Source organism: Megalops cyprinoides, chromosome 4, assembly GCF_013368585.1.
Source record: "Megalops cyprinoides isolate fMegCyp1 chromosome 4, fMegCyp1.pri, whole genome shotgun sequence".
In the NCBI taxonomy this organism is placed as follows: Eukaryota; Metazoa; Chordata; class Actinopteri; order Elopiformes; family Megalopidae; genus Megalops; species Megalops cyprinoides.
Genome location: NC_050586.1, coordinates 2,408,648 through 2,436,190, shown reverse-complemented (window position 1 = coordinate 2,436,190; position 27,543 = coordinate 2,408,648). Strand labels below are relative to the sequence as shown.

Below are 27,543 nucleotides of genomic sequence, written 5' to 3'. Positions count from 1 at the left end.
ATGTTTCAAACATAAACAAATACAGAAAAAACCACATAGAATAACAAACAACAGACTTGGCATCAAATGCATTTGCAGTCAATCAAGTGCAACTAAATGCAAGAATTTTTGAGTACTGGATCATTCTGGCTTGAATGCATTCGGATCATTTCAATTCACCCTGACCAATAACAATGAGCATTTAAGCACACTAAATCATAGTGCAGTTTTTGTACTTGGATGAACAGTACTTGTACCTTTCAGACACACATTTTTCAACAGGACGACATGTTTGCATTTACATTTAGGACACCTGGAGCTGCTGGAGGCTGAAGATGATGCACTCTACAGCCTGCGCTCACTGCCGCCACCTGGTGCCTGACGCCAGGACTGCGTTTGGTTGTGGTTTCGCTATCATGTGAGAGTTACAGATGGATAGATCCTGAGTTCCTGACAGAACACAACCACTGAGACAAAAACTGGACAAATTCCCAGAATTCCTTTGCATTCACAGTTCTGTCTTCCCAGAATCCCATGCAACATATCTCTGCAGAAACAATGGAATACACCCAACCAAAAAAAGACTGTTACCTCAGTCTCAACACCAGCTCTGATGGCTGCTCCAGACCTGTACATGTTTTCTCATACAGGGACAAGCGGTCACAGAAAGTGTCAAGCTACATTTCAGTCTTCCAGTTCAAAGAGTGCATGACTGTAATGGATGAACTGAGCATGCCTACAGCGTACAATGTGAACCTGTGGCCTTTAAACACTCTCACCAGTTAACATATTTAAGGCACTCTTTCTCCAAGTAACATCCACCACACATACATGCACAAATGCACACATGCATATGCACATATACACACAAACACGAATTCATAAACACACTGACATACATGCACATACAAAGAAACACACACACACACCCATCCACACACTAATGTACATCATGCCTGGATCACTGAAAGGTCACTCAGTTTCTCTCTATTGCCAGAACATTCCGCCATTCTAATTGGCATGAAGTGAACGGAAGATTATTTTGGAGATTAGCAGTATTGTGACAGACCTAATTTGCTCCTTTGGAAGCAGCGGCTGGGTATGGGCTAAACAGTAAGAGTATGAGTCCCTGTACCAGGACTGGTGACTTATTAAGTGTTGTGAGTGTAAGGGAGAGAGAAAATGGGAGCCCTGTCCACGGCCGCTAACGGCAGAAACACAGGCACTGCCGCTGCTCCCTTCCAAAAGGGGGACAGAGCACAGAATCCCTTCCCTCCTCTGTCAGCTTCTGATGACAAAGTGCTGGTTGAATGAGTCAGCTAAAAGCATAAAGCACACTGAACACAAGTCAGCCCTCATCTAGCAAGCACAGCTGAGCATTACTATCTGCCCGAGAAAACCATGCACACATACACACACACACACACACACACACACACACACACACACACACACACACACACACACACAAACACACACACACACACACACGCTTGCACACAGACACACACATATACACACACGCGCACATACATACACACGCACACGGACACACACACGCACACACAAACACACATCTCATACACACTCACACACACACAAATTCTCTTGCACCTCACATTTAGAAGGTGAGATTTCTCACTCTCTAACACTTCCAGAAATGTTTCTTGTTGCTGTTCTCAGTGGAATGAAAACTGTGTGCCTCACATCATAGGGCAGAGGAGCCCTGCAGCACACACGCAGCTAACAACCACACACATCCACACACACACACACACACACACACACAACCACACACACACACACACGCACACGCACACGCACACACACACACACAACCACACACACACGCAGCTAACAACCACACACATCCACACACACACACGCACACGCACACACACACACACAACCACACACACACGCACACACACACACACACACACACACACACACACACACACACACAACCACACACACACACACACACACACACGCAGCTAACAACCACACACATCCACACACACACACACACACGCACACACACACACACACACGCAGCTAACAACCACACACATCCACACACACACACACACACGCACACACACACACACACACACACACGCACACACACACACACACACACGCAGCTAACAACCACACACATCCACACACACACACGCACACACACACACACACACAACCACACACACACGCAGCTAACAACCACACACATCCACACACACACACGCAGCTAACAACCACACACATCCACACACACACATCTCAACCCCGTCCCACATCCACACGCACACACACGCGCACGCACACGCACACAAACATCTCAACCCCGTCCCACATCCACACGCACGCGCACACGCACGCACACGCACACAAACATCTCAACCCCGTCCCACATCCACACGCACACGCACGCAGGCGCACACACACAAACATCTCAACCCCGTCCCACATCCACACGCACACGCACGCGCACGCGCACACACACAAACATCTCAACCCCGTCCCACATCCACACGCACACGCACGCACATGCACACGCACACAAACATCTCAACCCCGTCCCACATCCACACGCACGCACACGCACACAAACATCTCAACCCCGTCCCACATTCACACGCACACGCACACACACACGCACACACGCACACAAACATCTCAACTCTGTCCCACATCCACACGCACACACACACACACACACACACACACACACAACATCTCAACCCGTCCCACATGGACACACAAAACATCTCAACCGCGTCCCACATCCATACACACAACATCTTAACCATGTCCCACATCCACACACACACACACACACACACACATCTCAACCCCATCCCACATCCACACACACAACATCTTAACCACGTCCCACACACACACAATTTCAGCACAACCCTGGCCCACTCTCACACACACATTTCAACCCTGTCCCACACTCACACACACACAACATTTCAACCCCATCCCACACTCACACACACAACATTCCAGCACAACCCTGTACAGGGCAAAGGCCTGATCTGTAAACACATACTCCAAACTCTAACTAGCTGTTATATCATTTTTTTCATAAATATTTATTCTTTAGTGAGGTGCTAATATCTATCTTCCCCCTCCCCTCTGGACAGAGTCATACCCCCCTCACCAATCACACACTGTTCCACTGTGTCCCAGCAAATAGCCCTTCAGATAGCAGGAATATGGGTGAATTACTGCAGATGAGAGAAAACAATAAATTACCATTTTTAGATCATCATAGCATGAGCATGTATGTAAATCTGTAATGTTCCCTTAATGTTCCCTTATTAAAAAAAACTATGTTGACAGAGCAGATTTTTCTGCGTCACTCTCTTAAACTTGAGGTTCTTACATCACTTGCAGGAATTAACACCACACATCCTAATGTGAAGATAATTTTTTGACGAGAGAAAATGAATATTATTCCAGAAAATTCTGCTCTTGTGAATGCAAGGTAAATGTGCACGTTTAATATGAATGATTATTCTGTCTAATGGTGCTGTCTATCTGCTCTAAGCAGAAAACGTCTTGGTCGTGACAGGCAGATGCTGGTCTGAGACACAGGCGAGGAATGAGGGGAGACAGAGAAAGAGAGGGAAAGAGAGATACAGAAAAAGAAAAGCAGTGAGCGTGGCACTTCTGTCCTCGTGTCCCAGTGTTACATAAAGCCTCGGTGTCATACAAAGGACAGGAGGCCGAGTGCAAAACAAACCACGGCAAATAGTGGACTTCCTGTTCCCGATCTCGCTCGTCTGGGTACACTACAAGATTCACAAAATAAAAAGCCTCAGATAGACTCTCAGGATAATGGCTTTTGTAATCTCCTGCCTCCCAACAGCACAGGCCAAACAACAGCCATTTCTGTGCGAAGACATGGTATCTGACACACCAGGACAGGATAAAACAGGAGAATCTTCACAAAAGTGTCAGTGCACTTTGTCCATTCTTTTTAATATTGTAACAAAGCAGCTCCACAATCCACAGTCTCATTGACCTCCTTGGGTCCTTGTAGTGCAAATGCGATGAGCCAGCAGGACTATCCTTCTTCTCGATTCAGTACAAAAAGGAAAATGAAAAGAAAAAAACAAAACAAACCAACACAGTGACAGAGACACTGAGCGTGCTCAGTTCATTAGTTTCTGAGTTTTCTTGACCGCCGGGTGGCATCTTTTGGGTCCCGCTCCCCCCTCTTGTTGACCCCCCCCCCCCCCCCCAGCTCTGTGACTTTCGTCCCTGCTCCTTGTCATCCATGGGTTTTTAACAGAGAAAGGGGATCTGCTTACAATAATTGATGGCGCGTCTTCAGGCAACTGCAGCATTTTTGCGTTTTCTCTTGCGCGTTAGTTAGTGGCTGGGTTCTTTTATTATCCATTAGTTTTGCATGCAAGCATGTGTGTGTGTGTGTGTGTGTGTGTGTGTGTGTGTGTGTGTGTTTGTACACTCGTATGTGTATTTAGGGGAGTGTGTATCCACTAGGCATCACTTTAGTCTAATCCAAACAGGCACAGACAGTACAGTTGCAGCATGGAGACAGTAAGGGATTTAAGATACACAAAAATTCCTTCATTCTTTTTATCACTGCGGTCTCTTTCAAGGCAGTTCTAATCCAAATTCATTATAAGAGTGAGTCTGCCGGGAGAGCGCTTTGGCTAGCTGTCTCTCTCTGTGTGAAACACATGTCTCCCAAGAACATCATGTCTTTGATGGAAATAAAAAAAATAAAAAAATATTCTGTAACTGCCAATTATTTCTGTTGCACCAAAGATACGGGTTTTTAGACGACCCAAATCCAGCTCCTCGTCTTCTACAAAGCAGAGAATTTTCGTCTTTTTCTCGGAGTCGCTCTGCTCTGCGGCATGAAGCCTAACGTTACCGCATGCATCTCTCAGCGGGCGAATTATGATCCCATAATCTTCAAACAATCTGTCTCTTTGTTCTTCTACTTTGTAATTTCAATTCGCACAGTTGGCTGGATTTAAGCACAATTTCTACTGCAAATGAAGTCAGTATGATCATTATTACTGTTATACACAACACACTGTCCAGAAGAGCAAGGCTATTTTATTACACTGTTATGGCTGATTATGGGAAAAAAGGCATTTAGACAACAGAACTGAACAGAACATGTCACTCTCTGACGGTCTGTCTGTCTGTGTCCTTTCTTCCTCCTCCCTCTCTCTCCTCTCCCTTCCTCCTCTATCTCCCTCTCCCCTCCTCCTCTCCCTCCCCTCTCTCTCCCTCTCCCCTCCTCCTCTCCCTCCCCTCTCTTCTCCCTCTCTCAGAGAACACCAGTCCTCTCTTGACTGCCTGTTTTGGTGCATGTCTCAGCAGTCATTTCTAACAACCCCCCACAGAGCACAGAATGTGTGTTTAAGTGTGTGTGTGTGTGAATGACTGTGTGTTTGTGTAAATGAGTGTACATGTGTGTGTCTGTGTGTGTGTGCATGCATGCGGATGACTGTGTGTGTGCACGTGTGTTTGTGTACATGCATGCGCCTGTATGCAGGTGTGAGGTGTATGTATTTGGCCTTATGTTTGCGTTGCTCCCTTTGGAAGGGCACAGCAGTGCAGGACAGCTTGCTGGCAGCCAGGGGACGCTCACTGGCCGCTCCCCCTCAGCCCCCCCCCGGACTCCTCCCCCTGCTGTCCGTCAGGCGTGGGGGGCTGGCAGCCGCCTCCCCCTTCGCCCCCCGCCCCGTCCCCGGGACTGAGAGGGGTCACCGCGGCCGTGCCCTCGGGGGTCTCCAGAGAAACCCCCTCCTCCTCCTCTTCCTCCGCCTCCTCCTCCGCCTGCACCCCGCCTATCTCAGGCTCCACCCCTTCTGCCACAGGCCCCGCCCCCGGGCTGCCCCCGGCCAATTGTAAGTGAGTTCTGTGCGTCTCTTTGTGCTCCCCGTAGAGTCGCTGCTCAAAGGTCAGGCCGGACGGCATGAGGCCTTTGAAGTCAGCTTCAAAGGGCAGGGTCAGGCTGGCCTGGGACCCTCCCACCAGGTGCGCCACGCCCAGCGATGCCCCGCTCCGGTACACCTCCATGCTGTCGGGCAGCATGGACTTGATCTTGGGCAGCCAGCGCTTGCGCACCCGCCGCGCGTTGGTGCACATGTCCGCCGCGATCACGTTCATCTCGCTCTCCTTGAAGTTCGGGGCGAAGCTCTGACAGTAGACTGCAGCGGGACACAGGAAACAGGGACGGGAGGAGGGGCTTTACACAGGATTTCACCGTCACATCTGTGTGTGTCTGACCATGTGTAAGCATTCCTGTACATGCACTCACGTTACTATATGTGTGCATGCGAGTGTGTGTGTGTGTGTGTGTGTGTGTGTGTGAGACTCACGTTTGACAGCGTTGAGCACACGGCTATCCAGTGGCTTCCTGCTGGGGTCACTGGTGGAGGAGCGGATTCCTGTCCCACAGCTGTTAGCCAGTGTGTTCCTGCAAAGGGATGTGCCACCATCAACCACCAGATGGCAGCACCACTTTCTAACAAACCCCCCAGTTCACCACTGATACACACACTGGGTATGACACATTCAAAGCTCACATGTAACACATGCAAAATGTAAACCAAACATTACAATACTATGTGCATATTAATATTGGAAAAAACTGGAAAATTAGTATTTTGAAAATATTTCTCCATTATAACGGCACACTCTTTACCCCACTTCTGGAATCCAAGCTTCAATGACAAGCTTCAACCCCTTCAATGCAACTCTGCCCGTTCCCCCACTCAGGTGGGCTGGACCGTCCCGCTCACCTGTCGAAGAAGGTGGCCAGCAGGCGACGCAGGAGCACCTTATGTTTGATCCCAGCGCACAGGTGACAGTTCATCAGCTGTCCTCGCGTCATGAACACTCCCGTACCTGGACCAGAGGAGGCCACCTCACACACAGGGCACAGAACCCAGGAGATGCACAGGTACTGCACTCTACCAGGTCTATGCTGAACCTGAAAATGTGTTTGTCTCTACCCTTACACATGCTTTTCTTCACAGGTCTCCCGGGAAGACCTTACACAGTAGATCATTCTGAAAATCACACCCATATTGAAGAAAAATGAACAAAATGATAACCTCTGGGAGGTTACAGTAATAATTTGAGGCCGGGCTAAGGAGACACAGGTGGACTAAGCTGACCCCACTCAGTGCACTCACTGTCCCACACAGGAATGGAATATATTGTAATGTATTGAGAATTATGTTGTTCAACCAAAGAATACAATTAAATACAATCAAATAAAATTAAAGTATATTGATGGAAATCAGAAAGAGTGAAATATACCAAAATGGTAATAATTTACATTTTTTAAATACATTAATGAAGCTAAAAATATACTCTTTGAAATATATTCTCAATATATAGCCTTTGTGTATGGGGTGATACAGTAAAGTTCTATACTACAGTTCACTATGTGTACTTTACTAAATGCAACAGCACACATACTATGCGGTGCTAAGTGCTGTACCACACTGCTCTAAGTGCTGTGGTACACTGTCCTAAGTGCTGTACCACACTGCCGTGTACCTGCCACCAGCTCCAGCTTCTCCCCGGGGTCGCCCTCGGTGTAGAGTTTGGGGTGGCAGCGGTACCCGATCTGGCTGATGAGGCTGGCGGGGAGGGCCACCAGGTCCCGGCGAATCAGAACGCAGGAGCGGCTCTCCAGAGCCAGGGGTATGGCCGACACCTCCGACTTGTCCTGGCCTGAGGGGGAGGAGACAGCGTGGGGTGAAGGTTTTACACAAAACGCAAACTCACGAAAACTACAGCCTACAATCAGTCACACAACGTCTCTAAGGGGATCGCTGAGAACAAACCTACATAAAATGATTTGTTTGTTTTATGATTACATTACATTATTGTCATTTAGCAGATGCTTTTATCCAGAGCAACTTAAATTAGCTAATATTTTTCACATATTATCCTTTTATACAGCTGGACATTTACTGTGGCAATTCTGGGGTAAGTAACTTGTCCAGGGGTACAGCGGCAGTGCCCCTGCAGGGAATCAAACCAGCAACCCTTCGGTTATGAGCTCTTTACCACTATGCTAAAGTGCTGCCCCTAGTTGTTACAGAGCAGGTTCTGTAACCCAGAGTTGTTCATTCTAATTCTTGGGCAGGGTACTGCTGTTGTACCCTTGGGCAGGGGATGCTTTACCCAGACTTCTCCAGTGAAGTTTCACTTGAGTTTAAGGCAGCAGCTCCCGGAGGAAAAGCACGCCTGCCCTCCCTCATTATAAACCCTGTCCCTAGCTCCTCTTCTCTCTGACCTCCACAAAATCACACACACGCTTCTCCAATATCCCCCAAAGTCACCTTCTCACTTCCTGAATCAATACTGACACCGAGGCCTCCATAAATATTGAAATGACACCCTGTCTGAAGCGATTGGCTGGGCTGGGGGGTTTCAGTATGGCCACGAGAGAAACCTCAGCCTGGGAACATTGAGAAACTGCTGGCCATGTGCACACAGACGCTGAAAAGCATGGCAGCTTCTTCAGGAAAAGGGACTTTTTAGGACGCGACTGTTTAGGAAAGATCCTGTAAACTCACTCTCTCTCATCTTCTTTAAAACATCTCTGACAGCTTTGCTTCAATCATGTCAAAGAGGGGGAGGGTGGAGAGGTCCACGTGCTTTCTGTGCTCTGCCAAAGACAGTAATTCTTCAGATTCTTCAATTCGCGACACAGAACCAAGGCTGGAAGGAGGAATTAATGCGCCATGTTCACCGACACCTGAAAACTGAGCTCTTGCCAGATGGTCCTTTCAGTTCATGTTTCTGCTGTAAGGACCTGCTCCCCACTGCTACACTGCATGATTTCTGTGCTTAGCAAAACCCTTTTACAGTGTGATCTGGGGAGCTCACATTTCACACATAATAAATTTATACAGCCGGGTACTCACTGTAGCAGCTGAGGGTAAGCCTTCCTCAGGGGTGCAACAGTTCTGAGGATCTGAATCTGCAACCTTCTGGTTATGCATAACAGCTACCAAGCCACGATGCTACACCACCACACACCTTACAGGATTTAGGATTTATGAGAACAAAGCCTCAGAATCTTGTAATATTTAAAAAGAGGAATGAATCACGGTGATTGTAATCATGGCTTTGGTCTGACAGGTAGTGCGGCAGGGGTCAGCCGCTCAGATTGAGCCCATTAAATCTACTCAGAGTGATTAATGTCCGTCCGCTCATATTGAGCTCCCTCCATTTCAGCTCATCGATCAGGATCGATCGGGCCTCCCGATAACCCGCGGCATTGCCATGGTACTCACCGCCGTAGGAGGCGGAGCGGCCGTAGAGCTGCCCGTAGGCATCTTCGCCCACGCCGCCGTCGTACGGCTCCTCCTCAAACTCCTCCTCCTCATTCTGGTAGGAGGTGGGGCTGTCGGTGGTGGGCAGGCTGGACGCCCCGGGGCTGGAGCCCCCCCCAGAGGGGAGGGGGTAGGGCTGCAGGCCGGGGAAGATGGCCCCGCCCCCAACCCCCGCGTAAAAGAGCGAGCTGCCCCTCTGCAGCCGGCCCCCCAGCGCCCCCCCCTCGCCCCGCCTCTGCGCCACACCTGGCACTCCGATTGGGGGCTCCGGTGCCTCCTGCTTGATCCTCCGGCCACTCACGGGCACTGAGGGCGACCAGCCGGGCGGGCCCAGCGGGGGTGCGGGGAGGTGGGTGGGGCTGTGAGGGGCGGAGCCCGGGTCGTCCGGGGCAACGGTCTGCGAGTCGCAGTGTGGGGAGTTGGCCTTGAACATAAGGTCCATCCCCCGCTCCACGATGTGCTGGATCTGCAGGTAGCCGGCCGTGTACATGACCACTAGCTGCTCGCTGGCCGCCATGGTCAGCTTGCCCGTGTAGCAGAAGGACAGGATCTCCCCGAAGCAGGCCGGCGCCACTGAGGACGGTAGCTCGAACTGGGCCTTGGAGCTGCCGCTGAACAGGTCCCGGAAGTACAGGCTGCTGGCCGCCAGCACGGCGCGGTGGGCCCTGAAGGTCTGGCCGTTCACCAGGATGGACACATCGCAGTACTGTCCCTGCAGCCTCTGCTCATTCAGACTGCCCAGCACGGTGCTGCCGAAGTTTGGGATCTCCACGTGCATGAGCTGCGCCATGGTGACCGTGGGAGGGGGGGGCTTCAGTGGGGACAGGGCCAACTGGGGGGGTATCTGTGAGAGAGGACGGGAGGAGAGAGAGTTAGGGACAGAGAGGCTGTAGCATGTAAATGCATATGACCGTCCCACAGTTTAAATCTGACTTTTACAGCCTGGAATGGGATGGCAATACAGGTCCCAAATGGACCCGCTTCTGAGACTACCAACATCAACAAACAGGTAATGAGCGTTGCTCCAAACACAGCCACAGAGACGGAAAACGCGATCTTCTCTGCTGACATCCTGTCCCCTGACCTCCAGTCATCTGTGAGTAATTTAGCCAAGCACTCCCTCACTTTCCACAAGCTTCTATGTCAGGCAATGGAGCACAACGTTTACAAGAACTATGCACACTGCCCCCCCAACCATAAAAGTCCTCCCCACCTACACACCACACCTCACCAAGACTCACCCATCATAATCATCATCATCATCATTATTATCACTATCAACACCATCTTCATCTTCATCATCATCATCATCATCATCATTATTATCACTATCAACACCATCTTCATCTTCATCATCATCATCATCATCATCATCATTGCCATCATCAAAAAGTCTGACCTGTAGTGCTCAACTTTCAGGAAGACGCGAGAGGCAGTCACAGATAATGTGAGTTTCATACGTTCATGTGTCCCGGAATAGGCAAGAAACATCTCCTAACACCCTTTATCTCTCCCTCTCTCTCTCTCTCTCTCTCTCTCTCTCTCTCTCTCTCACTCTCTCTCCTTTCAAGGCTGAAAGCAACAAGTGTTGCAGCTGGGAGCATATCAGTGATGAAAGAGGAAGACGGTTTGTGTGCGATCAATGGACCATCTATACATCGCAGAGAGGGAGGGAGGGAGGGAGGGAGAAACAGGCTACAGTTACAGACACAGACAGAGACCAGGGGGGAGAGGGAGGGGAGGGGAAGAGGCATGAGACAGAGAGAGAGAGAGAGAGAGAGAGAGAGAGAGAGAGGGAGAGAGAGAGAGAGGGAGAGAGAGAGAGAGAGAGAGAGAGAGAGGGAGGGAGAGAGGGTGAGAGAGAGAGAGGGAGAGAGAGACAGAGAGAGACAGAGAGAGAGAGAGAGAGAGAGAGAGAGAGGGAGAGAGAGGGAGAGAGAGAGAGAGCGAGAGAGGGAGGGAGGGAGGGAGGGAGTGACAAAGGGAGTCATCTCAGGACAGAGAAAATTGCCCTACAGAGATATAAGTGGGTCATATAGGTACAAAAGAAGAGAGAGAGCCTGAGAGAAGCACACAGAGAGAGGGAAAGAGGGAGTGGAAGACAGGAAGAAAGGGATTGGGAGATGCTTCTTGACTATTATGGGGTGTAAGAGAGAAAGAGAGGGAACAAGGGCTACTAAAAGGAACAACAACATTGATAGTGTCACGCAAACGAGACAGAGCATCTCTTTCTGAAATTACGTTCCACTGAGCCACGGACTTCCAACATGACAGGCATTAATTGTCCTGCATATATTAGCTGTGTCCTCAGCAGACCCTACCACGAGTGAGGTACACAGCACAGAGCCAATCACAGCCCAGCTACAGCACGGTCCCCGGAGCTATTCAGATGCGTAAAACTCAAGGGTACGGCAGCAGGTGCTTCACGGTCATTTCAGCCGAGAACAACGGGGCACAAACGTAAAGGCATTTTAATATTTAGAAAACCAGAACATGTCTCTGTCTACAACCGCACATGTCCATTTTCACATTTCCATGTGCATTATTGTACTTCTGAACAAGCACATTGGGGGGAGTCGGCACCAGTGATTGACAGCTTTAAAAGTGGAAAAGTTAGGCTGATTCAAACAGCTTAATTTAATCAAAGCCCCCCCCCACCTCAACCCTGCAGGTGTGTGAGTACCTGAGCCACACCTCCATCTCTATCACCTCTCTCTGTGGCAGATCACACTCCCTCCAATAAATCCACAAATCAGAGTGTCATGCTGTAAAGAGTCACCTCACAGATTAAATAATCATTTTACAGTATTGAGCAATGTGAAGTAACGTGAAACAAGATGCTGTTGTGGATTTTTTTTTTTTGGCTGTACTTCAGTGTGGTTCTGTCTCCCGTATGAAATCATGACAGACGCAAAGCACAGACCCGAAACAAACAAACCAACAAAAACAAATAAATAAATGAACAAACATGACATCATTCTGTGCATTTGGCACATGAAGGGGACGTGCTGTTCTCTTTCGGGATATCAGCCCGCAGATCTCCCTGTTTAAACCACATCTCTGCCCCTGAAACAACAGCGCTGGAGTGAGCCGCGCGCCCATAGGATACCCCCCCCTCCCCGGCCCCCCACACCTCGTGTGCTTTTCCAAAGCCGCTGTCTGGCTGGCAGCAAACGCACAGCCCTGCAATGCAGTGGCTGCCACAGCAGGGCATGCTGGGAGATCGGGGCGCAGACATGCATGTGCGTGCGTGCCAGGCGGGCTGCCAGCGGACAGGAAGCGGAGCGCGGGATCTGATGAGTCAGGCCAACGGAACACCGCGCTAAATATAGACACCCCCGCGCTAAAACGCAGCGGCACAAACACAGCCACCCCCCCAGCCCACCGCACCTTCCTCACTCTCAAACGCCATCACCTGGTGAGACTGCCCGTGTGTACCTGCACAGATGACATTCAGACACGGTCATTAGTGGGGAGTTTTTTTGTGGGGGGGGGGCGCGATGCATGGATCGAAGCTAATGGAGTGAAGTCTGAAAAACACGTTTGGTTTTTTTTAGAACACAGTGGGTGCTGATCGGATGGCAAAGTGAGTTATGAAAAATATGAATATCACTATGCAAATATAGCTCTTGTCTACAGGCTCATAATGAAGGAAAAAGTTGTGACTGAGAGACTTCTCTCGCCCTCCTGTGCGTGTGTGTGCTCTTGCCTCTGAGCGAGCAGACACAACAGATTCCACACACGCTAACATGGCCCAGCTCCCTGGCAACAGGACAGCCAATCAGCACTCAGGATCTCCCGTCTCACAGCGGCTGTAATCTGTACCAGACGGACAGGGGCTCTGAACTCACAGAGGTGGCTGCAGTGCTGAGATGCGGTCAGGGCTTCGGGTTCAAACTGAGCACACACACAGTGGCATCTCCTGTTACACCTCACAACAGTGCGGTCTGAAAACATGCCTTTAAACTGTGATTTGTCCCATTATGTTTTTTTCATTATTCTGCATGATTAATATGAGTGTCACTTAAAGTGAAGTTTGTTTGTATGTGGACGACTCCCCCAGTTACTCGGCAGCAAGGTCCTCATTTTAAACTGGCATGCACGTTAACACCACGAAACGATCTCAAGCCTGCTGCCGGGAATCAGATGTGCACATCCATCTGTAACAGTGCTGCTTTCCCATTGGCTGCATTCGGGTGTAGGCGGAACTTGTCCACTCGGGTTAGTTGCTTTGCCACTTAATCTCCACAGGTGCACCTGAACCCCAAACCCCTCTTTCTGCCTCTATATGGTGCTTTCTAATGAAACCTGACAGCAGTGCAGAGTGTGGCTGCACCACAAATAGCGCACTACCATACTGTGCAGTATGCTTAGCAAGCATGGGTAACCATCAAGGTCATTCACACGTATGTAGATGTCATACTACAATCACAGAAAAAAGGAGGATGCATCATGGATATCCTATAATCACCAGATATTCGGCTCCTGCGTTCCTCCTTCTACGAGGTTCCAGTTGGTAACAGCAGGTTCTGGTGCTGGCTGATTAGTTATGATGACTATGGATGTTCTGTTTTAGACCACACCCCTTCATTATGAGCCAGCAAATCAGAACACTCACAGCTTCAGCAATGGTGGAGACAGAATTTTCCACGAGGAAAGCAATGAGCTGACTAGCTAGTCCATATAGAAAATAAATCTGTGGATGCACAGGCTACACACTGCCCAATCAGTGTTTCATATTTCCCAGATATCATTGCCAAATGAAGAGGAGGAACTTAAGTTCAGAACATAAAACATGACTGAAAATATGAGTGGTGGTCCAGAGTCTGTATACAGATGTAAGCAGTTACATAGTAAACTGTTTGTTTTATTGAATATCTCATTTGTTTTAGATTTCTCAATCTGTTTTAGGTATTATTACTGTTTTAGGTGGTTTAGCTATAGATCATTTGATGTACTGTCAAGTAAGTAAACTCGGCAGTTCTAGTGTTTATGAGAACAAAATATCATATATGTGTTGCTAGCTCTCTAGCCTGGCTAATGTAGCTGTGCTCAAAGTTCATTTGAGGTAAAAATAGAGGTGCATTCACAATTAATGCACTCTGCATACTTGTATACCTCTTACACATACTAAAATATTTATTAGAAAGTGCGTACTACACAGCACACTTGCGTGTTGCATGTGCGCTTTGGGACACAGCCCTTAGTAATATCTCTGTGTGGAAGCTACCGTCACCTTGACAACTGAGACATAGAAACTGAGGGAGACAAACTGTGCCTGCTACTGTTTACAGTTATGACAGTTATTTCCTCCCTCTCCCAAAGCAAAATAAGTACTCTGATTGGCTGATTATCTTTTTGGAATATTTCTTGCCATTAAAAAGCAAATGAATGAGACAAAATGCAAAGGCCTTTCTTTGGTGCACTGCTTGTTTATGGTGGGAGTTTAAGTGTGAATGGAAACATCCTCATTCTTCACTGGACAATTGGAAATAAACACGCCCACTTCCTCTCGCCCCAGTTTCGCCTGTGTTCGGCATCACACAGAAAGCGCGCTGAGAGGGACCGGTCTCGGCCCACGTCGAGGCGCGCTAAAAAGGCTTTGTATGCATGCCAAACTCCCCATCAACGCTGAAGTACAGCTGATCCGAGGCTAGTGTGCACAACCCTATAAACATCAAGCCGCTTTACACAAATCAGGGCGGGACCTCCCCATTGATCCACACAGTCCTGAACATGGGTTCGACTACAGACTGATCAACCAGCAAGCTGAATGCAATAGTCACCCTGTCAGGTCCATGCTAATATAAATAAAGACACTTACCACACTGTACCTGCTCCCCCAAGATAATAAAGATGTACCTCTTGTATCACGCAGACGCTGGTTCGATTCTGGCCTGCGACCCAGAGTGAAACATGACCCCGCTGTGCTCCAAGGTGAACCCCTTCCACCTGGGCCTGAGAAACGGGCCGACTCTCCTTACGGTTCGCTAAAAGATGGTAGCAGGTCAGGACGGGGTGCTCCTCACCACGCTGCAGCTGCAGGCTGCCGTTACCATGACTGTGCCTGATAAAAGAGCTCATTCCCTCGGAACACGCCGCACGGGCTGGCCGAGAACTGAAAGTACTGCTGCAGAAGTTGAAGAGAAGTTTTTTTTTTAATCAGGCTGGCAATACAGCAGCCCCTGGGACTGACAGTTTGCTGCAAAGCTTTTAGCTCAGAGTAAAACAGGAAATACAAGCGGCAGGAGAATGAGGCTTCATGAACCTTAGAAAGGGGAGGAGCTAGCAAGTGTTATCAGTGAGTGACAGCACTGAACCAATCACAGTATTTTACAATGAGGTCCTTTGATTTGCTTGTGTCTCCTATCAAGAGGCTTAAAGAGCTTTCTCATACATCTCTAACGTCCTCCATGGCAAACCACATGCTGCAGGGTACAGAAATTAACTACACTGATGATAACAGAGTGGAAGACCGAGCATGAAGTGATTCTCTTTATTTTAACCCTCTATACATACACATCTCTCAGTCTGCTACATGAATCGTTTTCATGAACAGAGCGACCCTGCTGATGCAGTATGAATCAGTTAACTCAGGAGCGTCCCAGGTCACTTCCTTGAATCTCTGCTTCAGGGCTTTTAAAGGTAGAAACAAGTGTCACTGCTTAAGGAACTGGGCATACCACCAGGAGGTTGCTGGTTTGATTCCCAAGTGGTGCACTGCCGTTGGAAAGACACAGAGTAAAAGTAGGTAACCTGAATTGCCGCCTATGCAACCCTAAAAATGAACACTGTGTAGAAATGCTAGTCCCACAGGATAACGGCGTCTACAAAGGAATTATATTAATTACATTAACAGACTACAGAACGAGGAAAGCAGGAATTCATGTGGAGACAGGACTTTGGAATGTGCCCCAGAGTGTCCCTCTATGGCCTGTGTTTCTCATATACAGTCAACAATGCCAGCAGATGTAATCAGTGCAGACATGGGTCTTCATTCAATCAGCTTTCATCCTTAGTTTAAAAAAAAAATCTGGTGATTGCTGAAATTCCAGCACTGTGTTTGTGAAGAGAAGAAAAAAGTAAGAATTTCCTTCACTTTTAAAGTTTTAAGGTTAAAGTTAAGGACTACTGCGGATTGAATTCAGGCCACAGACTTCAACAGCTCTTATGGAGACAGATGTTTTCAAAGCCCTTATAGAGATAAGTATTCATACAGCAAGTGCTGGAACATACACACCTACAGTGGGTACGGAGATGCATACTTCCAACAGCATGTACAGAAATCACGTTCCTACAGCACATAAAGAGACACACTTTCCTACAGGGCGTACAGTTACACACTTCTTCAGCACGTAGAGAGACACAATTTCCTACAGAGCGTAATTACACACATTCCTACAGCACATACAGAGACACGCTTTCCAACAGAGCGTACAGCCACACACTTCCTCAGCGCGTAAAGAGACACACTTTCCTACAGAGCGTACAGTTATACACATTCCTACAGCACATACAGAGACACGCTTTCCTACAGAGCGTACAGTTACACACTTCTTCAGCACATAGACACAATTTCCTACAGAGCATAGTTACACACATTCCTACAGCACATACAGAGACACGCTTTCCTACAGAGCGTACAGCCACACGCTTCCTCAGCGCGTACAGAGACACGCTTTCCTACAGAGCGTACAGTTATACACATTCCTACAGCACATACAGAGACACGCTTTCCTACAGAGCGTACAGTTACACACTTCTTCAGCACATAGACACAATTTCCTACAGAGCATAGTTACACACATTCCTACAGCACATACAGAGACACGCTTTCCTACAGAGCGTACAGCCACACGCTTCCTCAGCGCGTACAGAGACACGCTTTCCTACAGAGCGTACAGTTATACACATTCCTACAGCACATACAGAGACACGCTTTCCTACAGAGCGTACAGTTACACACTTCTTCAGCACATAGAGAGACACGCTTTCCTACAGAGCGTACAGCCACACGCTTCCTCGGCGCGTAGCACGTAGGAACACGGCAGACTGGGCCGTGCAGTCTGTCTGCACACTATGAGTCTGTGCGTGTGAGTTTTGTTAAGGTGCTGTGTGCTCTGCAGAGAAATGTCTGGAGCCTGCTTTTGGAGGGGGTGGGGGGAGGGGGGGGGGGGTTGGTACACTCCTACAGCAACGCCACTCAACTCCATAAAAAGTCAATTTATAAAGCTGCAGTGTTCTTCTTGCCATTGAGTCACTGCCTTTAAAGGACGAGACTCTCCTGTTCCTGTGTGAGTCAGCATTATTGTACAGAGAGAGAGAGAGAGAGAGAGAGAAGGAGGGAGAGAGAGAGAGACAGAGAGAGAGGGAGGGAGGGGAGGGGAGGGGAGAGAGAGAGTAGAGGAAAAGAAAAACAGAGAGGGTGGAAGGAGAAAGAACAGCAGAGGAACAGTGGACGAATAGAGAACAGAGATTTACAACAGAAGACAAAGAAATGGCCAAGCAAGTAAGCGTACCACCCCGCACACCACTGGCACACTCCCTAGCTTACATTTTTTCACGTTTCTCACTCACACAGGTGGATAATTACTGAAGCAGCCAGGGGTAAGGAGCTTGCCTGAGGATACTCCAAAAATGCTCCCCTCAGGCAATGTGTCCAGGCCAGGTCCTCTACACTACACTGCTGCCCTAGAATGCAGCCCTGGATAATGACATACTGCAACATTAATTCTTCCAGTTACATGTCAACGTCCCTGCCAGCTACTCCAAACTGCAGAACCTGCACAGCACTGGGGTGGGCAAATAATGAACTAATAAATGTTCTGAAAAATACTGTTATTGTTTTCCTTTCGCAATCTTCTGCTTTTAGTTCTTTTTCAGCGTTGTAACTTTCATGTGTTGCTGACATACTGAGAAGGGACCCAAGACCAGCATGTTCCCCTCTGGATCTATATGCAGCCTATGCAGTCAGGGCCTGCTCTCTCTTCCCTGATCACCTGCTTATACAAAGATCCAAAGCCCAGCCTGACCAGAGCTTCACCTATATTCCCTGAACAGCTTGTACAGTCGCAGAGAACTGTGCTGCGGTTGGTGTGTTAGGCGGCTCACATGCCCTTCCTCACCCCCCGAATCTGCTCTCCTGCATCACCCCCTCCTCTTGCAGCCCTTTTACATATGAGGCTTACGGGAAAAACAGGATGCAACATGAATCACAGCAGTAGGAGGGAAATATGGATATGAGATGGTCAGTGGTCAGTGGGCGGACACCCACCTGTACTCCAGCACAAGGAACTGACACTGAATACTGTATAAATATGAAATTAATGTTACGCATAGAAGTGGAAGCCGGGTACTCTACTGCATGCTTACTAGTTTGGAGGTTGTGGACAACTTTGGCGTAGAGATCAGTGGAGCTCTAAGACGAAGCAAAATTAAAATGGTATTTTTGCCAGCCTATCAGGAGCATAACCTGGGCCTTTGACAATGTGACCTAAAAACTGACAGGGTCCAGCCAAAGATATTCTGCCGACTGATTAGACATTCATCTCTGAACAACAAATGGTGGAAGGACAACCAAACAAAACACAATGACCCTTTCGTTTTCTGTCACCGGGACATCAAAACAGACCAGAAACTCTCCTTTCTAAATGCACACACAGACACACACAGGCACACACACGCAAAACCTGACTCATGCCATGTGACTCCACCAGGCATCATGCCAGTGGGCAACCATGCTTACCAGAAACCTTTGAAAGAGGAGGAAAAAGAGTGTAAAAAAAGTTCAGCTCTCCTAGCACATTTGGAAAAGGGAAATGAAAAGTCTCCTCTCCGATCAGTCTCTTTAGACACAGGCGTTCTTACAGACTGCCTGCGGATCAGTCAGTGAGAGGAGCAGGGCAGCTTGCAGGGAACACAGCGGTTCTTCCTGAGAAGCAGACAATACAGGAATGAATTCTGAGTTCTCTCCCACACACTCACGTCACCCTTCCAGGTGTGTGTGTGTGTGCACGCGCGCACATGTGTATGAGTGTGTGTGTGAGCGTGTGTGTACGTGTATGATGATTTTGTGTGTGTATGTGTGTGTGCGTGTGTGTGCACGCGCACATGTGTATGAGTGTGTGCCTGTGTGTGCAAGTGTATGAGTGATTGTGTGTGTGTATGTGTGCGAGTGATTGTGTATGTGTACATCTGTGTGCACGTGTGTGTGTGTGAGAGAGAGTGTATGTGTGAGCAGATGGGTAGGTGTGTAAGTGTGTATGTAGCAGCAGAGAAGGCCTTTAGAGCCGGTAATGTGTGTCTGAACAAACTAGGAAAAGCAGACATACGGGAAACACAACATTCACACAGCCTAGCAGCCCGTTAAATATTCACTACATTCTCCTCAGACAAGCCAAGAAAAAGGCAAACTCATTCATACATGAGGCTTTCATTTCTCACCTTGAGCTGATCATAACCAGATAAACACTCCATCACAGATTCATTTCATCCTTTGGGTTCTCTTTTTTTAACTGACAAAATGCCAAAGCTAGAGCAAATTACGGTGCAACACTTCAAACCTGGACTATGAATTATGATGGAAAAATGCTGAGACACTTTTGTACATCTGCAAACACATCTTTTATAGACTGACAGACAGTAGGTGAAAAACCCATATTCATTCATAATATAAATATATTTATATTTCATTTATTTATCGCATACATTTTGTTTTGTACAACTTTTGCAGAGAAATTTCAGTACTTTATCATTAATAAGCACAGAGGAAAACACCCCTAACATCAGAAACAACAGAAACCAAAAAATGCAACATGCCATAATTCCTTCTAACAATATTACAGCACCTGCCTGTGTGACAGTAACCTCCCCCATCCTCTGCATGCCCCCCCCCCCCCCCCCCCCCCCCCCCCCCAAAAAAAAAAAAACAGAACAAAAGAAAAGGACCCTTCCAGAGAAAAAGGCGGTCACTGATTCCACAACAGAAGCCACTCCTTCCTCAAGCACTTCTCAAACAGGAAGCCCAGGACTGATGTGTGCAGAAACGAAGATTGCCTGGCATGAGTCACGTCCCATCCACACTGCGCCCCCCCCCTCACCAACTGCCCCACCCCCGACAGCATCAGCTCGCAATGTTGTCACGCACCATCACCTCTGCACTGATCAGCACACGAGACATCAGTGCTGGCAAGCGAAAAGCAAAAAGCGAAAAAATAATAATCTCATTTCTGGCATTATGTCGTGACTTGGAAGATGCCACAGAAGAACTTACACAGTTTACATGCCATCTGTTTACACCGCAGGATTTTTACTCAGGAAATTCAGGTTAAGCACCTTGTTGAAGGATACAAGAGCAGTGCCCCACCTGGGAACTGGACTGGCCTTTGGGATTCACGGCCTCTTCCAAGCCAAACTGTGGCACAAAGTTAACTCTGCCAGCTCTCCTCCAACAATGCCACTCCAGTGTGAGACTGGAAGCATTAGAAGGGGGAGGATTATTTTTGCTCCACTTACTGTGTCATAGAACTCTTGAACAGCCCAGCCATTGCACCAGTTTCAGAACCAAAGGGCCTTTCACAGTTCCAAAAGATTGATTAGTGTTGGTAAAGATCAAACATTCAGGTCTGAAAGTGAAAGCTCATACACATGCAAATACACAACACACACTGAACAGACATCATGCCATAACTTGTGATCTGGCTTTTATGAAGAATACGGGTCCATATTGCACACTTTCTAGCACTGGCTACCAAGTATGTATTAAACATACTGAGTGCCCTGCAGCTTTGCAGACAGGCTGTGAATTCAGAACAGTGCCTGCAAGCAAGCCCAATCAAGCCGCCTGAAATGCACAGTTCACATTTCTCAGTGCTTACTTGTTTAAAACAATAAAAAGTGAAGCAATCAAATATCAAGGAGAAAAAAAAACAGACTAAAGACTTCACAACAACCCCACAGAGCCGACTTAAGCAGGAGCAGCTCCCTAAAATGTCGGGAGGGGCTGGGGCCTCTCTCAGGGGAACGGGTCCTGCTCTGGACTCCTCGTTTGGCATGAGCGCAGGGCCAACTGCCACAGCATTGAATGAGGGCACGGCGGCTCGTCGATATCAGGCATGAAACCGGACGGCCTGAACAGGACCCCAGTGGCTCAGTGCCCGCACCCCCCCCCCACCTGTGCCACACTGACATGAAACCAACGCCATGAAGAAGGCCCCGGCGTTCTCAGGCAAGAGACAGAGAGCCAGACCTCACTCACTGCTCACAGTCCAAATGGCTGTCACCATATCAAACACTCACCAAGTACCAGAGAGAGGGAGAGAGAGAATCATGTATTAATTTATCACCAATTTACCATTATACATTCATTAGCCATTGTTTACTTGTAAACTGTTTTTATTTTCCTTTCTGTCTTTTCATGTATTGCATATATACATATATTTAAATATGTATGCAAATGTATGAATGTATGTTATATGTTTTGCCAATATTTATAACAATGTATTTCATGCCAATAAAGCTAATTTAAATTTGAGAGAAAGCTTAAGGACTTTCTCTCAAAGTCAAGTACAGAGCAAGGGCTACATGGTCGTACTCAGTGACTGTCAGAACATACGCAGTGCTGTCAGAAATAGGCACTGATGGCTAACATAGACACAGTCAGAATTATGGTAATCTAGAAAAAATCCAGATCCGAGGCAAAACAGGTCACCTTACTTTCTTCATTTAAATGCATTAAGATGGCATGCTTTTTATGCCGTAACAACAAAACTCTCAAAAAATAAAAAGGCAAAAAAAATCCAGCTCAACATTTTAATTCTGTAATCCAAATCCTGCAAAATGGCCATGATTTACAATACCCCATCCACTTCACACAAACACACACATCAATACCAGCAATGGGGTCAAAAGCTCCTACTGAAACCCTACAGTTTCAATACAAAATAAAACCTCCAGCAAGCACATAGAAAAATATAATATCTGTCACTTCTGGAGGAGAGTTATCAAGTCCTAAAGAGAGAACAAAACAGCTCTGAAGTACACTGCAGGTGACTGAGACAGAGATGTACTTGTACGTGTGTGTGTGTGTGTGTGTGTGTGTGTGTGTGTGTCAACTTATTATGGTCATGTCAACAATGCATCTGTGAAGACTAAAGGGTGGAAAAAAATAAGATGGAGAAGAAGGCATGCAGAAAAACCTTCACGAAGGCGACCACCTCACAGTTCACATAACTGGATATTTATTGAACCTTGCTCAGGGGAGCGACATCTGTGTCCCACTCTGGACTCAATCCTGCAACCACCTGGCTACTACAAACACTAGTCAATACTGCTGGGTGCCGGGATACGATGTACCCCACTAAAGAAAAAGGTGGGGTACCACTGTGACAGAGGGAGATGTGGCCAATGACACGAGAGTGTTTCTCTGCCTGGCCTGGTAACTGCAGCACTTTCCTGGTCTGGTCTGCCTTGCTGCCCAGTCAAGCAACTGAGACTGCCCCACGATTCCACCAACCACACAAAATCAGCAAGCAGCCTGCAGTCACAGCGGAGCCGCTGAGGGGCCAACAGGAACATGCAAGCGAGTCAGAGGTCAGAGGTAAGAGGCTATCGCACTGACCTCCCCTTCCCTCCTTCTGCCCCTCTGCCCCTCCAGCTACCTCTCTCCTCTCTAACGATCAGTTCCACAGAGGAGCTGCCGTTTCGGCCTCTGCCTTTCAAACCGACGAAAACAAACCGAACGAACAAGGAGACACACAGGAGCTCTTTCTCTGTCTCGGCGGGCTGCCGTGCCAGGGGAAGGCGTTTTAAAGGCAGAGTCTTCACGGAACATGCAGTCCCACAATGCCCTGGTCAGGCCACCCTGCCACGCCAGTCTGCAGGGTCCCTCTCACTCTGGCTGCCCATAGCTGACCGATTCGCATGCCAGCCTGTGACAAGTGGAGGTGGGGGTGGCAGTGGGGAGGGGGGAGCGTCGCAGAACAATTTGTTATGCAAAGCATGCCTGTCTAGCGCTAGGCAAATTGAAAATCAGCTCAAGACCTTCCTCTGTGTGTGTGTGTTTTTAAACTTTCCTTTAAAGAGACTTGCTGTCTGAGCCAGATGCACCTGACATCACAGAGCAAGAGATGGTGTGTGTGTGTGTGTGTGTGTGTGTGTGTGTGTGTGTGTGTGTGTGAGACAGAGGGGGAGAACGAGACAGAGAGAGAGAGGGGGAGATAATAAAAGGAAAACAGACAGAGAAAGTGAGAGAGAGAGTGAAAGAGACAGTGAGAAACCCAGAGCGACACTGATCCTCAGATAATGAGATTCAGTGAACAGACAAGCTAATCACACTCAGGCACTGCAAATGAGTAGGAGAGATGCACAGAACCTGCGCTATAGGCTGGACTTCAGCACCGAGCCCGACCTCCTGCTGACCTACTGAAAACAGCTCCTCCTCCTACTCCTCCTCCTCAAAGAGTATGCTTCCTATATCCACTATAATACACATTAGATTTACATTTATCCTATCTCTGAGCAGATATCTGTATAAATCTGATTTTTACTGCAACTTTGGTGGTTGCATCTTCTAGTCACTCAAATTTTATAGTACTATCTGTCATAAGTTAATTGTGCTTAATTCAATTAAAATGGTCCCCAAAACTTCCCAAAATATTCTAGACATGAAAAACCTTTTTCTCTCTGCTGCTACAGAACAGCACTACACACAAAGAATACAATCCAATGTGCTGCTAGTCCTCTCAATCTGGGCTCTTCCATGTCTGAAACCGAACCCGCTAATCCAGACCCCAAGCACGTTCTCACAGAGTCTGTCACCCGCACACAAAGCTGCACAGATTCACTGATCTTTAAATTATCTGGATGGTTCATCTCACACACTATGCCTACCCTCAACTCATCCAGGCAACCTGCACATCAGTGGATCTGTGCCTTCCCCGGTTTCCCCTTCGTCTCCAGGTAATGGGGACGTTTTTGGGACGTGCCTGGGCTCCAGATTACCAGGTTCCATCTGAGACATGATAAAAGGTAGAAATAAAAATAAAAAAATGGATTTAAAAGTTCAGGATCAACAGATCAAATTATGATTTTTCAGCAGAGCTTCCTCTTGACTTTGCTGCCCTTGTGCACCTGACACGTACAGATGGAGGAATTGCTTTTAAAGCATAGCTCAATGGCACATATTCCTCCATTGGTTTAAATTCAACAGCTTCAACGTCAAGCTAATGTCAAACTCTAATTTATAGCAGGGAAAAATCGTGGGCCACCAAACTGTCCCAGAATTGTGTCCTGAACAGGGAGATGTGTGCAGAGAGATCACCTGCAGAGCATGGGTCCACATCCTTCCGATGGAACTCCATCACCAACTGGAGTTTAAATCAATTAATGTTTGCCTTTTTTGTGCACTGCAGCAGATTTTAGCTTTAAATGTCTCACTAAATATTTCATGAATGCGTTTTTAAAATGTGAGATTTTCCTTAAGGAACGAAAAGTTTGCAGCTGCATCACAAGCTCACATTTTTATTGGAATGACGCGCAGCACCGCACAACACGAGACAAACATCAAAGTTGCGCTGTGTTTGAGGCTTCCAGGCGTGAAAGCCAAGGTCAGGTGAGGTCATCCCGCCGCCGCACACCCGTGCGCTTTAAATCCTGGCGTGTCTGGAAGGTCCAAAACAGCACGCAGGAGAACTGGCCTAATTACTTCTCAGATATGATGGAGCCAAACAATCTTATGAATCTTATAATCCGATTTATAAACTGTGCCTAAAACAAAATTAATATCGCAAGGCAAACACAATCTACACCAAAATGCAAGCTATACAACTAGGAAACGCAGTAGTTTAAATGTGTTTTGCTATGGACTTCCGTGGGATATCTCGTGCTGTAATTTCTTCCAACTTTCAAAGTTCAAAAAAATGTTTCTGTCGTCGCATAAAAAGTGCAGGTTCGGCACTTCAGTTGTTTAGGGTTTTAAAAACGCGAGTTGTAGCCGCTGGAGCAAGTTCTGAGTAAATTCTAACCATATAGTCACTTTTCAGTTCTTCAAGGAGTGGGTTCCTTCTCGCGCCTATCTGTAAGATATCACCATCAATTAATATAGGCATAATGTTGATATTGTGCAAGTCAACAGTATTTGTCGGAATCCCGGAAACAACCTGAATATGTAAATACGATATTGTTATTATTATTATTATTATTATTATTCCTAGTAAGTCTGATAAACCAACCGGCAAGCAGACCCATAACCGCGTATAGGAAAGCGAGTAATTACCACCGCATTTCGCTCACAGAAGGAGTTAACTTGTGGATTGTTCTTTTTAAAAGATTTTCAAAATTGTTGTTTTACGCAGTCGGGCTGTTGGACGGGTTGTGTGTGTGTACGTGCGTGCATGTGTGTAAGGACGGGGACATTAACGGCGATTTGGGAGGAGGAGGTGACTTGGTACGTATGACGTTGCTATGAACTTGTGAGCGAATGTCATATTACATTTTGGACATGTAAAGCGTTGGCTGTATTTTGCGTTTATAAATAAATCGTCCGTTGAAAAACCACTGTTGCCCTTCTTTCCTAATAAACACCACAGCAAATGTTTTACAATAGAGACCGTACAGATCCCAACAGCGTTCCCGGCCGTATCTGCATTCCCCTACAGCGCTGGTAATTGTCGCGAATAAAGTTGGTCTATCAAATCAATGTCACGTTAAGCGGAGAACACTGCAGCGTCGATTACAGAACTGGCACATCGGCAGCAACGTATGCCACTAATTAAACAAATGATGCCGAAACCCACATTTCAACGATGCAGTCATATTTTTAAATACATACTTATACATAAATAGCATAAAATTAAATTAAAACCAGTCTAGACGTGTGTGGCAAGACATCGAGCGATATCATACATAAGTATACATCTTATAACACAAAAAAAAATTACCCGCTATGTCTCTCCTCCATAAAAGCAGGCAGCTCCCGTTCTCGGCGGTGCGTTATTTCTTCGGATGCAAAGTTGAGGAGTCCGAATTTCCCAGGCCCCTATCCTTGTCTGCTGGCTCGCTCGATCGCCCCCTTCTCTCTCCCCCTCCCTCCGTTTGTCTGTCGCTTCCACTGTTCAGGAAGTGAGTGAGGCTCACATGGACGGTCGCTGAGCTACGCTCTCCCGGACATCAATTCGGTTCGAGTTTTTAAAGAAACACTCGATGCATTCAGGCAGGGTGCGGGAGCAAGGAGCAAGTATTTTTCGAAAATGCGTCACTGTACTTGCGTCCAACTCGGAGTACAGCTGCGCTCGCAAATGCGTTTACATTGCTGCGGCGTACAGGAACAAGAGCTACGAACGGAATAAAAGTAGTCAGAGCAAGCTTCGGCATTTGAGCACGAACTTAAAAATGACTTACTTTTTAGGATTAAAATTTAAATCGAACAATTTTAAAATCCTTGTTGCGGTGCTACCTGGCAAACTATTAAGTTTTGCGCTACTCCGCCAGCATAAATAAAGAAAAATATCAGAATTGGGGTCAATTCCGGAAATAGAATACGAAATTCAATTAATTACTTTTCTTTGAAAATGATGGCCATTTATTTGCTCATATCTTTACATCTATTTGTGTGTATGTGTGTATTGTTGATTGTTAATTTATTTACAAATATTTTATTCATTTATTGAATTTAAAATCATCCCCTGAATTGACTGAATTAAAATGGAATTGACCCCAGCTCTGGTATTTATGCTGTATATACACACACTGAGTTTGCCAGTGAGCTCTGTAGTACCGCATCACATGGGCCGCTGCTCTCAGTTAACTCCATTTCCACAGTTGTTTAAATGTAGCATCCCAATTAAGAACAGAAGGAAGGCATACAGTCAGCCCTCAGTAATAGCTGGTGTATGTAACCTAGTGACAGTGATTCTGAGAGTGTCAGTATAAACAGAAGAAGCATGCATAATTTATCATAATTCACCAATGTGTAATAATTACACCCTGGCTGTGCTGTGCCCACCCTGTTTAATTTCTCTTCTTGCGGAAACAGCAGGTTCTACACCAGCAGCTGTGACTCGGCGCATGTTTCAGTGCCTTGGACATAAACACCTGCCAACGATGCAGCGCTGTGATCACCTGGGCCTGATCTGTCACGCAAGTGTGAAATTACAGGTTTGGAGGGAGCAGCTTTACCCCTCACACCTTGTAAGCCCTTTAAACACTA

General features: G+C 47.3%; 1 protein-coding gene across 2 annotated transcripts; it reads right to left on the bottom strand.

Annotated features, from left to right (window-relative positions):
• Positions 1-5,454: 5,454 nt before the first annotated feature.
• On the bottom strand, positions 5,455-26,637 carry LOC118776667 (nucleus accumbens-associated protein 2). 2 transcript variants are annotated; one of them, XM_036527153.1, is made up of 6 exons: positions 26,276-26,637; positions 9,300-10,182; positions 7,549-7,725; positions 6,783-6,888; positions 6,360-6,457; positions 5,455-6,188 (listed from the first exon to the last, which is right to left on the bottom strand). In XM_036527153.1, the coding sequence occupies exons 2-6, from the start codon at positions 10,126-10,128 to the stop codon at positions 5,623-5,625; spliced, it is 1,776 nt and encodes a 591-aa protein (XP_036383046.1). In that variant the 5' UTR covers positions 10,129-10,182; positions 26,276-26,637; the 3' UTR covers positions 5,455-5,622. The 2 variants fall into 2 exon arrangements, with proteins under 2 accessions (XP_036383046.1, XP_036383047.1); XM_036527154.1 differs by lacking the exon at positions 26,276-26,637 and adding an exon at positions 24,228-24,284.
• Positions 26,638-27,543: the final 906 nt, after the last annotated feature.